At 49.3% G+C, this 16,224-nt stretch overlaps 1 protein-coding gene across 1 annotated transcript; it reads right to left on the bottom strand.

Moving 5' to 3' along the window:
- Positions 1-871: 871 nt before the first annotated feature.
- LOC308381069 (E3 ubiquitin-protein ligase RNF19A-like) lies at positions 872-14,434 on the bottom strand. Its single transcript, XM_080858579.1, has 9 exons — positions 13,739-14,434; positions 6,154-6,362; positions 5,781-5,925; positions 5,394-5,556; positions 4,656-4,770; positions 4,127-4,288; positions 3,562-3,775; positions 3,042-3,185; positions 872-2,882 (listed from the first exon to the last, which is right to left on the bottom strand). Exons 1-9 carry the CDS (start codon positions 14,419-14,421, stop codon positions 2,000-2,002), a joined length of 2,718 nt encoding a protein of 905 aa, XP_080714705.1. The 5' UTR covers positions 14,422-14,434; the 3' UTR covers positions 872-1,999.
- Positions 14,435-16,224: the final 1,790 nt, after the last annotated feature.

The following is a 16,224-nucleotide window of genomic DNA, read 5'->3' on the forward strand; positions in this document are numbered from 1 at the left end:
TGCAGACTGACCTCAAGTAGTAAGACTGGGCAGAGGGCCTGAGCTGAGCTCTGTCTTTGGTAGGCGATTTCACGCACAAGTCTTTTTTTATTCAAGATGTCAGAGACAGGAACTGTTGGTTTCCAAACATTTGTTAGTGGGAGACATTCAGCTGAAGTGTTTTCTTCTTTTCTTTTTAACTGTTGCAAATTATAAGAAACAGACTGATGAAAAAAAAAAATAATACATTCCAAAAGGCACCATAAATTTGCAGATATAGAAAAATCAATCAGTTTCCAGAGATTCGGCAAAAACTAAACATTTTCTCTTTTTTTGCATGTGGCAGAGAAACAGGCAGGTTTGGTCGTCATCTTATCTAACTGTGCCTGGCCACTGGAGAGTCACTGCTACCCTGAAAGCCTTAGAGACACAGGTGAACAATCTGTCCATCTCAGTCTGCCTCTGCCAGAGAGGTGGTGGTGCTGCTCGCTACAGCCGCCATTTTAGGCCCAGAAAGCAGCAGCAGCAGCCGGCCCTGAGGAGGACCCGGTACTCATCTGCCACAGATGAGAGGGTGCCTGACATCCACGAAGACGAGGATGACGAGGAGGAAGATGAGGTGGAGGATCGTGTGTGTGACATGGAGGTGGGGTCTGAGTGCACTGACATGCCTCTACGGCGACAGGGCGAGGGTGGTGGTGATGAGGAGGAGGACCGAGGCTGTGACCGAGAGCGGTCTGGAGAGCTACGGCAACGCAGACGACGACGACCAGGACTTCTCTGACGACGAACACCTTGACAACCTGGACCAGTTGCCTCAGGCCTGGGTGCCGGTGGACCCCTTCCCCATCCCTTGGGCCCAGTCCGACCCCATCCTCCCGGACTGCCCCCCTGGGTCTGAGCCCAGCACCCCTACTCAGGAGCTCCCCACTCCCCACTGCCCCTCACCGCCCGCACAGGGGCAGGAAATCCGTCTGGACCCACCTGCCTTCCCCTCTGTGCCCAGGCACGAGGGCCTAATCCTGGGTTCCCAGTCGGAGGGTGCCAGCCTCCTTCCTCCAGACCGGGGCTGATCGGCTCACAGTCCCCTGGAGGTTCAACCTCTGGGGCTCGGGCAAGAAGGCGGGGTGACCCCTCTCGGGCAAGAGGGCGGGGAGGCACCTCTCGGGCTAGAAGGCGGGGTTACCCCTCTCCTGCTTTCTTGGTCTTTCTACTCTTCATTGTTTTCCCACTCACCACCTATGAGGTGCATAGCCGCAGGTCAACCACCATTAAAAAAAGTGTAATGTAAAAGGAAAGAAATTAATAAATAAAGAGATGATGCAATGGACTTCACAAAAATGTGGAGATCATTTACAAAAATGAAAAAAAAAAAAGAATACCAACAATGACAATTTTTTTCATCATAATAACAAAAAAATTATTGCGTGGTCCCTATGAAGATTAACATGGAGCCAGGTTTGGGAGAGAGCTGAAACATGAGGGTCCTTGCATGTGTGTGTGCGTGTGTGTGTGAGAGAGAGAGAGATCAGCCCCCAGAGGCAGCCTTAAACATGTTTGCATGTGTGCGTGCGCGTGCGTGGCTGCTAGCACAGTTGTTCTCTATCCAACAGAGTGAAGATGGCTGCCTGAGTGAAGATGAGTCTGCCTGCTACACCCTGGCATCACCACACCTCCACACCAAATCTCACAGCGTCCATAGAAGCACTGCACTTGCTCCCTTTCTTGCTTCCTTTGAATCACAATGGAGATCTCCGATGGCGACAGCGATCACAGCATATGTTAGAAAGGAGGCGCTCTAGTAAGGACTGGAGAGGGCATGAACAGTGAGTGAGAAATGAGGGATTAGAGAAGCAAACCAGCTGCTGCACCCCATCTGTAAACCAGGGTGGGTGGGGGGTGGGTGGGAGCTTAAAGCTCAGAGAGGCACTGCAGTGCTGTCAGTCTGTGCAGAGATGGACACACGCACGCTTGTGTGTGTGTGTGTGTGTGTGTGTGTGTATATATTTTCAAGTCTGATTCAGAGGTCGCTCTGAATGCAGCTGCCCCTGCCAACCCGCAGTTGGCGCTGTGGGCTTGGGCTACTGCTGCTGTTGCTGTCATCTCCCCTCTTTTGCTCCTCGTGCCCTGCACAACTGCGGGATTGCGGCTCGGCTGACATCACCATACTCACATTCTCTTCCGCGATCAGGCACAACGCGGGCGCCTCAGGGCAGCGGGGAGACCCCGAGGCAACTGGGAGAAGGACCCCGCCACCAGCACCACAACTGGTCTGTTCCGGGCAGCTCTCCAGCCGGTCGTGCTCCACTTCAGGCAGGGGGCTGACTGACGAAAAGCGCCCGTGCTGCTGCAGCTGTGCCGGGGTCCGAGCGTGGGGGGCTGGGGCTGGGGCTGGGGCTGGGGCTGGGGCTGGGGCTGGGGCTGGGGAGATGGCGATGGCGATGGCGGGAGCGTCAGGGCCGGGCTCGGAGGTGGCGCTCAGCTCGGACAGCTGGCTGCAGTGGGAGTCGGCCACGGAGGGCAGGCTGCCGCTGAGCGAGGGCGAGTCTGGGCCGCTGGAGTGGACACTGTGGCGCTCCAGCAGGTGGGCGTCCGGCTCCTCCCGTGTCTCATTGATTTGCGTCCCTCCGCCTCCGCCTCCACCGGTGCTGCCTCCACTCTTCTTTCTCAACTTGCCCTTATGCTTCTTACCCGAAGAAGACGAAGAGGAGGAGGAGGAGGAGGAAGACGAAGAGGAGGAGGAGGGATCTTTGGCCCAGCGTGCAGAGCAGTAGGAGTTTGCAGTGGATGATTGGCAGGTCCAGGCACAACGGGTTGTGTGGTTGCTGCAGTCGTCCGCACCGCTGATGTGCTGAGGCTTCTTGGTCTCCACGTCCACCTGTACCTCAACATTACTGCTGTCTCTGCAAACACACACACACACACACACACACACGATTAAAAATACCCACCAACCACCGAAGGGGGAAAAAAACACAACTATAGAGTATATTATTTAAAAATTACTAAAATTGCTATAATGTATGTTCCGATGACTGTCTGACACACACACGCACACCCACCTGTCCAGAGGTGTGTAAGCGTTGAGGATAGAGCCGGCCATGGCTTTGGTGCTGGCGTTGTCACTGATTGTCCCGAGGCTGACCGTGGCTGACTCTCCGCTCAGGCTGCAGCGCTCCTTCTGGACATCCGCCTGCACCTCCAGCCTATCACAGGAGAGAACAAAGGTCAGGTCAGCCACACCTACTGCTACCCGAGTGTGGTCATCTCACATTAGTGATCCCATCATGAAGGCAAATCAAACAGGTATTTGGCTTCAGGATGCATCAAGTCTTTCACAATGTACAGGGAGGTTAATTCAGTGATAAACTGACAGCAATAGCAGCAACATGGGGGTCAATACACCTCAGGGGAATGTGCACGTGTTCAGGCACTGACTGCCTTTTGTAGCTCTCGCTAGATTCTGACTGAATTCTCAAAGCTCTACACAACTCTGCCATGATGGATTATAATGTAAAGGAACGGATACACACTCGCACACACACACGAGTATTTATGGCTGCAGAGCTTCTCTCTTCTGACCTGTTGTAGCAGTTGATCATGGCGCTGCCCGACAGGCTGCCAGTGATGCTGGCCCCTGCCAGGGCGGTAGTGCTGGCCGTCTCGCTCAAGTTGTCCCGCATGGCACCCATGCGCTCCATGTGGCTGCCACTTGCACTCAGGCTACCCGTCAGGCCCCCCACACTGCCCTCGCCCAGGCTGGGATTGTGCCGCGTATCCGCCACCGACGTGGTGTCTGCACTCAGAAGAGGAGGAGGAGAGGAGAGGAGAGGAGAGGAGAGGAGAGAGACACTCAAATAGATGTTACATCAGAATGTTGTGAATCTTGAGTTCTTTTTTCATCCCCAAAAGGAAACTGTTTAACATAACATAATCAACCAATAACACATTTCAACATAACATAATCAAACATGAACATAAATATTTGGAATGACACATGCATTCGATCATCCAAAAAAATATTAATACAAATGAATCATTAAAATCATAACTTCGTTTGTATGGATATGTTTTGCATTTGAGCTACAATCCAACTGTTCCCCTTGTATAAACCCAAAGCTCCAATATGTCTGTGTGCCTCGCTCACCAGTTGCAGCAACCCCGCTGCCGACGTTCATGTCATTCTCGTCGTCAAACTCGATGCGTACCCCTTTGCCATTGCCCGCCGATACGCCACAGCCCCCACTGCGGCACAGCGAGATGGGCACCACCCCGTACACGTAAGCCAACATGATGGGCACCCCAATACCTTCACAAACACACACACACACACACACACACACACACACACACACACAAACACACACCCACCACAGACTCCATTAGACTTCAAGATGACCACTAGAGGCCAGTGTTTCATCAAGTGAGGGCTATCGGTGGGGAAGACAATCTCCTTTTCTTATGAGGAACACAAGAAAGAACAAACACGTCAAGACAATGGAGTTCTGTTAATGCAGTAGACAAACAGAGCGAGTCATGCAGCTGCAAGACCTCAGAGGGCAGCAGGACCCCCCTCTGCAGCAGGATAGAATGATCGAGAGGGTGCGGGAGAGATGACTGGGGTCAGTCAAGTTTGGTAGAGAGAGAGCACATGACAGAGAGCGAGTAATACTCACCGACTGTGACTGCTGCGACAACCGGTGACACGATGACAGACAGGGTCACGCCGCCGGCAATCACCAAGTTCCTCTTGTGGTTGGAGATGTCCTTTCCCTCGTATCGGTTGTGGATCTGCGTCAGTGTGAGACGACATGTTCAGACATTACAAAACGAGCTGAGACTCAGCTGAGAGGACAGACGACACAAGCAGATCAACGTTGGCTATAGAAACACAAACTCCGCTTTTTCAACGGGTGATTTTTCCATTGCGTGTTCATAATGTCTGGCAGCGATCAGACGGCCTGTTTTCCACTCCACTCATTTACAGGGAAGAGGCCCTGCCAAGATGAGAGCACATTGCGTTGTTGTTTAAATAAATAAGAAGCCCACGTGTAGTGCGCCAAAACTAAAATAATGTGTGTGTTTTGCACTTGGCTCTCTTGCGCCGAAATTAACTGTAGAAACACGGCTCTGATGTTTTTTCATGTTTTATGCTCTGACGTGAACGAAACCAGGCTGGAACTGGATGACTATCGTTTCCTTTTTTCTTTCTTTTTTGATGGCAGAACTCTTTCGGTAGGAGAATGACTGGAAAACCACACATTTTAAATAGAGTAAACATTTCCCCCCTCAGCAACCAACAACAGCATGAGACTGAGGAACTAGTTCCTGCACGAACACAGTAAAAGCATAAGGAGGTCAAAAGGCCATGAACACGCTCACTGATGTCTGAGAGGGTAGGGGGGCACACTCACCTTCCTGCCCACGTAGACGGGGATGCCAATGATCATCGCTGGGATGGCGATGCCCGCGATGAGTGCGATGCCCACGGGCGCCCCCACCAGCGTGCCCAGCTGCCACAGGATCTTCTTCTTACGGCTCCACGGCTTCTTGCCCCAGAAAGTGCATCCTGACGGACTGGCAGGTTCAAATAAAGACCCTCAGTAAGTCTCAGTCAAAACGAACGACCTAACACTATACTATAACACAGCAAACTGAACTATGGGCAAACTCAGGATGTTCAATACTCCTCAAACTACAACATCAAGTGCTGTAAGATTAATGCACCACACATAAAATACAGTACATCTCTCTCTCACTCACACACGAGGAGTGCGGTGGGTACTGGTAAGGCGACTCACCTGAGATAGTGCAGGTCGGAGATCTCCTTCATGCAGAGCCAGCAGAACTCACAGCCGCACACGGCACACGTCATGTGATTGCAGCTCCCGTCGTTCATCTTGATGATGAAAGCAGCACAGCGAGGACAGGGCTTGATGTCATCAGCTGGAGACGGAAAGCACAGATGTGTGGGTGTGGCTGCCTAATCCCCAGACAGAGATTCTAAGATCTATGCATTTGTGAGTCATGGTATAGGAGTGTGTGCACATGTTTTGTACATGCAGAACCGCTCTCCTGGCCAGAGGCGAGTAAAGACAGGTGAATGGTCATAAGCCGCAGGTTCTTTGCTGTGTGTGTGTGTGTGTGTTTGTGTGTGTGTGTGTGTCTCCTTACATGCAGCGCCACTCTCCTGACTGTAGGTGAGTGAGGACGAGCGGATGGTCCTCAGCCGTAGGCTCTGTGCTCTTTGTTGGCGGGCGGCATCACAAGTTTGGTTGGGGTGCCACAGCTGCTTGCAGTGATAGCAGAACTCCGTGCCACAGCCCTCACGGCCACATGTGATCTTAGGGCAACTGGCACAGCCAAAGGCAATCACGGCATACCTGCACAAGGGCACAGGTACCAGAGCATGAGACCTGTATGGTTTTTCATCAGCACTGTTAGCGTTGCATCGTGCTAATTTGCATTTCCTTCTACCACATTGAGTTTGTCGTGAATTAACTAAATCCACCTCTAAAGATGCACTTAGTCATGGTTAAGGAGACTGGTATACATATAACACTTGTATACACATAGCTCAAGCTTATAACTACATAGTAGTTATCCAGTTATCTATCTAGTTAATAGTTAGCTACCTAGCGATAGCAAATTAACTAACATTCTTAAACAACGTGACAGATGCCAGGCAACCCTCAGCTTCTGAAAGCCATTACTTAAGTGGGATCAGGGCAACAAATAAGGAACCTATTATGGGGTGCTACACTATTGTCATCTTACTATATCATCAAGCTGGGGAGTACACAGATGTTGCAAATGTTAACTTGACGAACACCATATGACGAACAACACATGGACAACACATCCCTTCTTTAAAAACATTCCATTTCATAATACAGTTAATTATATACACTATAACTGAGTTACAAGGCATAGCCGATTTTTGGTGTGCATGTATAAATGTTACTGTCGTCCTATTTACTGAAGGCATACATTAAATTAGTCCTAATGTAAGAGTCTTCCTGCAGCTGAGGTCTGTGCTGCATCTGTGGGAGTTTTTTAATGTCCTGAGCAGGACTGAGGCATCAGAAGGAAGCCTTCATTACTCGTGTGGTCGTTACAGCCTGGCACTAATGGCTGAAAAATTCAATCTCGAGACAGTGAGAGATGGAGCTCCTGCTGTACGCACGCTGACAGAGCTGGCCGCCATCCCACGCCGCCAGATCGCCACTGCTTAGAGTCTCAGGCTTTACCATGGCAACATCACTCATTTTTTACTAGCTGCCAGCTGGATCTTAATTGAATTGGTAGGTGAACTACATAACTAATGGCTTCTCCAGACATATCAGCAGAGCACTGTGGTAAGGGCCTCAATGAAAGTCTGTGGTGATTTCAGATGGCGTAATCTAAATGCTGGTTTCTTTAGTAATGTCAAGTAAAACAAAATCACAACCTGTTTTTTTAAAAAGGCAGAAAACCATACTCAGGGTGCTTATGAGGGACACGTATACCACAAACAATTTTGAATTTCACTCCACTGACTGAGGCAAGTTCCTAAGAAAGAGGTGCGAACCCTGGGTCCCTGAACTCTAACAGGTGTCCTAGCGAGCTAGCGAGTGCGCGGTTATCACCTTCAGACATGTTGTGCGTCACAGTAGTGTTTATACAGGTCTCGGTTTACCCTTCGTAAATTTGGCCCGCAATGCATGAAAGGCAGCGATGGCAGTATGCATTCGTCTGCTGTGAAATGACCGACACAGCTGCCTCCTCAGACGACAATACAGCCCTGCACCTCCACACTCTTCCCTTCCTCTAGGCCAGTGGGTACAAAGCTACACCTGCAGGCTTCAGCAGCAGCCGCACATAGCCACCGAGCCCACACCCAACCACCCCGCCATATGCATCTGACGGTCACACTCGGCTAATACCCAGTATGCTGGCATTGCAGACACCACAAACCCCCACCACCCTCCCCCAAATCCACCAATCCGGCGTGGATGGCTGCAGTCTGACCTACATTCTGTCCTCAAGAAGGAAAAGCGATCATTAATCCTGAGTCCAGTTCCCAGTATTCAGGCACCAGGCAATGTTCCTGGCAGCATCTGTGTGTCTGCTTGCTGAGAGTGCCGCCCTCTGACACTTCCATGACCATGGGACAAGCTCAAGCCGTTTGGCCTGGCCTGGATCAATGTTTCATGCGAGGCTGGGGAAAACTCCCTCTTTTCCTCAGCTTGGCTTTTCCTTCTCTGACCCTTCCACTCTTCATCCCCACCCCCACTCCCATCATCCTCCGCTTGCTCTTTCCAGCAAATTTCTTCATCGCTCTCTCTGTTCCCCTTTCTCACTCACTCATGCTGCATCCTTTCTTTCCCTCTCTCCCCTCATCATTCTTTCCTTCGTCTGTCATGCCTGAAGTCTGTGGGAAAGCAGGACATGTGCTCAGGCTTCTGGCACGGGGAGAACGGTTGGGAGGACAGAAGAGGAGGAGCAGAGCAGCCAAGAGTGGAAGCGGGTCTGGGAAAACAAAGAGGACCCAGTCCGACATGAGCACAAGGGTTGAATGAAGGACTACGCTTACAGGCAAGCAGGCACACACATGTACACATACACGCATGCACGTGCACACACACAATACAAAAAATTAAAAAAATACTGCCATTTCACTGTCCTCAATTCCTCACATCCACTCCACAAACTGGGTGATAGAACATTAAAAAACGGACCCGAGCCAACATGACAGACCGTGTTATACTAGACGCTGGAGTGTGATGTGGATTTATGGTTCAGACACATTAATCTGCTGGGAGAGGTGAAAGTGCTGGTTAGATGCAGAGCCTTTGGATGGGTGATGGCTCAGAGCCGATGTGTGCATTAGAGTCAGGCAGAGGGAATTGATGATGACATGACCGCATATGTGCGTGTGTGTGTGTGTGTGTATATGTTTGTAGGAGTGTTTGTGGCTCAGATTCAATCTTTGGCACTGCTCCTCCCCAAAGAGTGTCTGGGATGCATGGCTGAGGCAGAAACACTAGCAGAGCTTCACAGCAGATGAGCAGCGGTCAACTCGGTCAGCGATGAGACATCAGATGGTGAGCATGTTTGTGCTTCAGCCTACAGTTTGGCCACCGCCACAGAGCAATGACCCTTTACAATTTGTAGATTCAGTGTCAAGAGACAACAAGCGAAGGTCAACAATGACAACAAGTGGGGCGGTGGAAGCTTTCTGTTTTCACATCAAAGTAAATTAACTGCATTTATATAGCACTTTTCTACTCAGAGCACTCAAAGCGCTTTACAGATGAATGCCGCAGACATCTACCCATTCACACACCGATGAAAGAGGCTACTATCTAAGGTGCTGACCTGAACATCAAGAGCAGTTGGGGGTTCAGTGTCTTGCTCAAGGACACTTCAACACTTGGTGAGGAGCTGTCGGGATGAAACTAGCCAACTTTCAATTGCTGAACAACTCCCCTACCTCCTAAGCCAAGTAGATTAAGGTTGAGGTTGAACTGACCAAGCTTGGTGTCCTGTTGACCCATTTACTGAAAGAACCAAATATTTGAAAGATGACTTCTGCCCACACTGGAGTCTTCTCTCTGTGGCCTTTTTCAATGACATGCACCTCATCCAGATCATGGTTGTATATTTCATAGAAAGTGAACTAGATGTTCACAACATGCCTCCTGTAAGAAGTTACCCAGGAGGCTTAAATTACTCAAAATAACTTGAATTGAACGCCAACCCTGTTAAGTGACAGCATGCAGTAAAAAGCACAAAGCACCACCACCCTCCTGTGTCCCTCAAGTGCCTCTCTGGTCACCCCCTCCTCCAGAGCCTCTCCAGGCTGTGTGCTGGAGTGGGTGGCCTGGGCTGAAGGCGGGCCTGTTGACTGAAGAGTCTGCTGATGTGCTGATGGAGACCCATCACCACCCCTCTGCCCCGCAGCCCTGGTGCTGAGCGTCTGGGTCGAGTGAGCTCACTCTGCTGGTCCTAGAGGAGGGGGGGACCGTCTCGGTGAGCACAGGGTAGTGTGTTACAAGTTAAGCTGCTGCTGTTGACAACGTTGGCGATGATGACGGCGATGACATGCTGCTCAGAGTTGGGTGGAGAATACCACCTGACCCCTGGGCACAGGCCATCGCTGCTGCAGACACTGCCTGGCATGCATCCAAATGCCCAGGCTACCAGCACAGCAGAAAAGGCTTGGCACAGAGACAATGCCCCAGCACAGCAGCAGAGGGAGTGGTGAGAGCAGAGCAGTGTGACAGAGGGAGAGAGTTACTGCAGTGCACAGCAACACACTGACACTGACCAACAGCCCCACTGAATGATGAAGTGGTCAGTCTTAAACACTCTGACTGAATACTATTATAGCATATAAAATAGTATAAAAAGCTTCTCGCTAGTATAATTTAGAATCATTTAAATGATTTTAGCATAATGTTGCATCATAACAAAACGTGAAGGGGTAACATTCTTGTGAATGCAGGATTTTTTTACCGACATGATCGGGCTTTGGAGGAAAAACTGAACGACTCGATCCCACAGCAGACACAAGCCTGCAGCCATGAGCTTTCCTCCTCTCCATTTAATATTCCATTCAAGCGTGGTATGAGGAAGGAGGAAAATTAATAGGCAGGAAGTATTAAAAGCAACAGCTGCTGGGACCCAAACTTGACTTCTGTCCGGGTTTCCTTGAAATAGATGGTCCACTGAAGTGTGAGAGAGTCTGTGTGTAATATGTGTGCATGCATGAACAAGCCTTCATTAGTGAACGGGTGTGTTTGTGTGAGTGTCTTTGTGGACATGTCTGTGTGCCGTAGCATGACTGATTAGTGCGTGTGTCATTATATTGGCCTCCAATCACAGCATCTCTGTGGCTCGGCTGAGGCAAAGCTTAGCTGTGTGGTGGGAAGACTCAAGGCCTAGATATGCTGGAACAGGAGCTCTGGCTTGACTCTCCCCTCGACAGCTCAAGCCAAAACCCACAGAAGCCTGCGGCACAACGATCGATTCCACAGCACCGCCGAAGGACCACACTGGAGCCCCAGTGAAAGATGTCACCCTCCCACACCCAACCCCCACCCCCACCCATGTCTAAAACTGAAAGCACGGCAATCCTGCTTGTGGTTTTCCTTTTTGACAAATGACACAAGCAAACACAGCGACCATTTGTTTAACTGTAAAGCCACAGAAGAGATTGGCTGGGGTAGCCAGAGGAGTAATGGAGAGACACTATGGCAAGTGTGTACACCAAGCTAGGGATACAGAGGGTCCTTGGGGGGGTTTGCATGTGAGATTTCCAGTCTTCATGTGAGGGAGAGCCCTGCTCTGATCCTCTCCTTCAGCAGCCCTGCCACCACTGCAACCCGTGAGCTTAGCCAACCCATGGACAGAAACAGAAACAGAAACAGAGCGTGATCAGACAGCATTGCACTGGAGTCCCCCAGCAACCTCCCAGTGTTGCCTGTGGCCTGCATGCCACCGCTGTCTGCTACTCTGGAGCAAAGCGTACCAACAGAGGAACATGGTCTGTTTGCTCATGTGTGCCTGTGCGTGTGTATCAAGCTTAATCTCGAGGTCAGACCCAAGGTTCAGCTGATAAGGTTTAACTGCAACTCCATTATATAACTCAGTCAGATGTCAAATAAGATGAATTTACATTGCCTTACTGGGCAACCCTTCATGATTTCTTAAAGAAATAGTGGCCAAACATCACATCTGGACAAAGGAATGACACACACACACACAGTAAAGTTGTGAGAATAGTTGCTAAACGTTTAAGTCCAATTGTTACTCAATTCCCTGGCAACCTTTGTCTGGGAATTCCCCGCCCCTTCACTGCATTTCATTTGCTCAGTTAGTCTGGCGAAGTACTAAATGGAGGTCCACTTCACTCACGTAATTGGACACGCCTTTAACCAATAAGACCAACGATACTATACAACGATACAACGATCGGTAATAAAGCAAACACATCTTTTTTCTGTATGAATTGTTCCAGAGCAGGTTTCTGTTCTATTTTCAAAGAAAACTTAACTTTGAAATCATCCAAGACAGCCGCGAGAGCAGTATATAGTTTTGCTGTGCTTTCTCTTTGCTTTCGCTTTTGTTACGTTGACGTGGTTATTTTAAATCCGCCAATGGTGCGCCAGGTAGCCAAAAGCCAGTTTGTGATTGGTTCCAGAGATTCTGGAAATGTTGAAATGAACGGCTATCCAAAGTTTGCCAGACCCACTTCAGAGGCAAAATCAAATTGGCTGGAAGAAGAGGGGCAGGACTTCCCAGACTATGGCAACCTAGTACCATGACCAATTATCTTCTGACATGCTTGCATTGGGAATTGCAACCATTAAATTAACGTGATTGAGAAGGGTAAGGGTAATAGGAAAAGGTACAAACCCTCAGGGTACCTGTGCGGGATCATATTAACAAATATTCACACATATTAACATGAGTTCATTACAGCGGCTGCCAACAGTCAACAAGATAGTTCCATAAGCTAGAGATAGTAAGGATAGTTAAAAAGCAATGATGGGTAAAAACCCTCTGGGTGCCTGTGTAGCTTCATATCAACACAAGTTCAAATTCACTTCGTATTAAAATCAGTTCATATTACACACCTTAGCAACTACGAACTGTTAATATGGTTACCTAAGCTAGAGATAGCTAGGACAGTTCATAGCCAGGTTAACTGGCATGAGACCTATCTAGCACACCACTAAACGCTCCATAGCAGCTAACCCTCCTACAGTCTGGTAGGAACGACCAGACATCCTCTTTTACCCGGACATGTCCTCTTTTCGAGACCTAAAAAATGCGTCCGACAGGGATTCCAAAATTGTCTGGGTTTTTTTGCCTCGTCAGATATTTGTTTCTCTGGGTCCTACACAAACTAGTTTTTACGCCCTTACAAGTTTTGAAAAGGGTATCTATCTCCCTTATGTTCCACCTTCAAGCAATGCAACTTGTGACTCGTTGCATCGTTTACAACAGCACATACACAAATGTCATGTGCTGTTGTAAACAATGCAACTTGTGAGTAGTTGCATTGTTTACAACAGCACATGACATCTGCATGTCATCTGTATGCTATACACTAACACGGCTCCCTCCCCCGTGACGAAGTGACCTATTTTTCTCAAACTCAAATACTGTCACCCATACAAATACACAACACCCCTTACTTTATAATTGTGGAAGACCAAATTTGACAGTGTGAAAGAAGATGAAGAGGAAGAGGAGAAGGAGGGAGCGGGCAGGGAGTGGGTGAGGGGAGGTGGTTTCCAGGAGGAAGGGGGGAAGTTGCAGGCACGCCGTGGGTTAGGACCCCTTACTTTATAATTGTGGAAGACCGAATTTGACAGTATGAAAGAAAATGTGTCATCTATCCAATGTTGTTTCTCCTATGTAAAAGACAGAGGGAGAGACCCCTTTATCTGGTAGAGTTACTGTGTGTTCTACTAACTTTCAGGCGAAAATAACTGTATCGCCGTGTATAAGATGCACTCGAGTTTTTAACGCAGGGTTGTAGATATTTTGCAAAATCGGTTTATAATCTGGAAATTCTGGTAAAAACACAGAACATAGCTTTGCTGGGAATGGGAATGTTAATTCTCCACTAAGAATTCTCTCTAAGTACCCTTCCTCAGTCCATGGTCTTAGCCAAATGAAGAGAATCTCTGCAGAGCCCTACGATTTGAAAGCTCTAAGATGATGGTGGTTGTGTGGTGGGCGGGGTCATGTGCCCGTGACTCACCCGCAGTCAGGGGCGGGGCACCAGCGGCAGTCAGGGTCAGCCACAAGCCAGCGGCGCAGCATGAACTCCTCGTACTTGTCCGAGAGCGCGACGTCGGCGAGGATGGCGCGGATGTCGTTGGGGTTGAAGCGCTCGGCACACTCAGGGCAGGAGATGTTGACGCGGCTCTCGCTGATCTCGATGCGCAGGTACTGCCGAAGGCAGTCAGCGCAGGAGCGGTGTGGGCACGTCATGATGTCGGGGAAATTGTCGCGCGTGTGGCGCAGAAGGCACAGCGGGCACTCCAGCAGTTCCGCTTTGGACGAGGAGGAAGGGGACGATGACGCCCCCGAGGAAGTAGAGGCGTGGGAGCCCAACGTGAAAGTGGAAGCTGCTTCTGCCGCAGCCGGGGCCGCGGACGGAGCCGCAGGACCAGCCCCAAGGGCCTTGTCATGGTAAGTGTCCGAATGGATGCTCTCGATGCTGGCAATGCCCTCCACCCCTCCAACAGAGGCGGCACATCCTGCAGACAACACCAAGTCACGGGGTTTTCGCTTGGGCTCCCGGGGGCGCCGGCGGAAGAACGCACCCAAGGAGAGGCGCCGCTTCTTGGGCGCCTTCTTGACAGAGGGTAGGCTGATGGACGAGGCGGTGGAATGCAAGTCCCGCTCTGAGCCCAGTTGCGTGTGCTTCTGCAGGCTCATTACTCCAGCTTGGTCACCACACCACTCACATGGGACAGAAATGAGGTGGGGAGAAGAGGAAGAGGAAGAGGAGAAGGAGGGAGCGGGCAGGGAGTGGGTGAGGGGAGGTGGTTTCCAGGAGGAAGGGGGGAGGGGGGAAGTTGCAGGCACGCCGTGGGTTAGGACATGGCGTGGGCTCTCTGTGAACTAGCTGCTGTGGCCGTTCAGGAACTCTGTAGCCTGTGGAGCCTGGCTGAGGTGTGTGTGGGGGGGGGGGGGGGCAAGACTCCCTCTCTTGCTCTCTACATTCAGCACCTGAAAGACAAAACAAATGTATTTATTAATAAACATATGGCCCTTAATGGGGCATGAACTGGACAGAAGATCATAGAACATGTTCATGGCAGACATAGATGAGCTAACACAAATGAAACTAGCAATGTCTACCTCAATGTCTTACACAGATAGCATAGATAGGAACAAGAAACATGATATCTGAAGACACCCACATCCGTCATTTAGTGTTCCTTAGGTGACAAAAGCCATATTCCGCAGTTACAGAGGAGGGAAAGACATTGCCATTTGTAACTGATCACAGAGGGATTGTTAAAGCCAGCAAGTAGACATTATCCATACTTAAAAACCAAACAGATAGCTTCTAATCATAGCTACGTCTTTTCAAATAAACAACTTAACTGTATTTTTTTGACAGACAGACAGACAGACAGACAGACAGACAGACCCCCAACACCATCACAACATCTAAAAGCTGCTCACAGCTTGACCAGATTATTCTCACATCCACCAATGCAGCGCCCTATTTTTAAGCATGGATCATAAAACCATTCACATATTTTCCCTACATAACTCAACAAAATAAATGTATAGAGAGTGAGAGTGAAGCAGGAAGCACAATTCTGGGATAAAAACCAAAGCACTTCACAGCTTGATAAGACGTACTGGCAATATAACACTGTAAACCTGCGTACACTCTTGCCCTGCCATTTATCAGCTCAATGAAGCAGTCATAATGTCGGCTGACCTACATAAGACAGAGAAGAAAGAGAGGGAGGGAGAGAAAGAGAGATAGAGAGAGAAAGAGAAATAGAGAGATACGATCTGGATTCCAGTGACGTGTGGACAGAGACGAGAGTGACATCAAGGATTTCCGTTACCTGGCAACACCACTCGGTCCAAATGCAATGCAATCGGTGAAAAAAAAATTAGGCTAACCAATCTCCAGTCAACCGTAAGCTGAGGATGCAAGTTCAGCGATGAAAAGTTGACTTCTTTGATGGCATTTACCAAATTATTGGATGATAATTTGATGTTGGGGTTTCCCCTCCCCTGCCTTCTCTTTTTTATTTTAGTAAAGAAATGGCCTTAAATGTGGCACAACCACTCCATTCCTCTTTTCATCAAAACACGGTGAAAGTTCTGTGACCTGACCCAGGATAAACCTGCTTGTGGTTGAAGTTGAGCAACTGGTGACATTAAAGGGGAGGGCCATGCATTGACATGGGTCTCAGTGACAAGATATTTTTCAAAAGTAAATTAGCTTAACCTAGAAAGAGTGAGTGAAGGCAGTATGACTTTTTAGAAAGCTTTGGGAAATAAAAGTGTAAGGCTTTTGCGGGGTAGTGTTATTATAGTAATGCATTAATCAAAAGGTCTTCGAAAGGAGCTGTTGGTGAAGTGGATCTATTGCAGTGGGCACTCAAATGGCTTTTCAAGCTCCAAACCAGGAAGCAGACCTAAAGGGCACCTACACAGATTGCACCCGGAGGAGACAGAAGAGCATGGAAGAGAGGTATTTGGCCATTG

This window comes from Sprattus sprattus, assembly GCF_963457725.1.
Source record: "Sprattus sprattus genome assembly, chromosome: 19".
Taxonomy (NCBI): Eukaryota; Metazoa; Chordata; class Actinopteri; order Clupeiformes; family Clupeidae; genus Sprattus; species Sprattus sprattus.

What these genes read in the sequence shown, in the direction of transcription:
- LOC308381069 (XM_080858579.1), bottom strand. Translation starts at nt 14,421, where the DNA reads ATGAGCCTGCAGAAGCACACGCAACTGGGCTCAGAGCGGGACTTGCAT. An exon ending in TGCCCCGCCCCTGACTGCGG is followed by an intron (nt 6,363 to 13,738) that starts GTGAGTCACGGG and finishes GCCCTTGTGCAG; the next exon opens with GTATGCCGTGATTGCCTTTG. An exon ending in ATGATCAACTGCTACAACAG is followed by an intron (nt 3,186 to 3,561) that starts GTCAGAAGAGAG and finishes CTCCTGTGATAG; the next exon opens with GCTGGAGGTGCAGGCGGATG.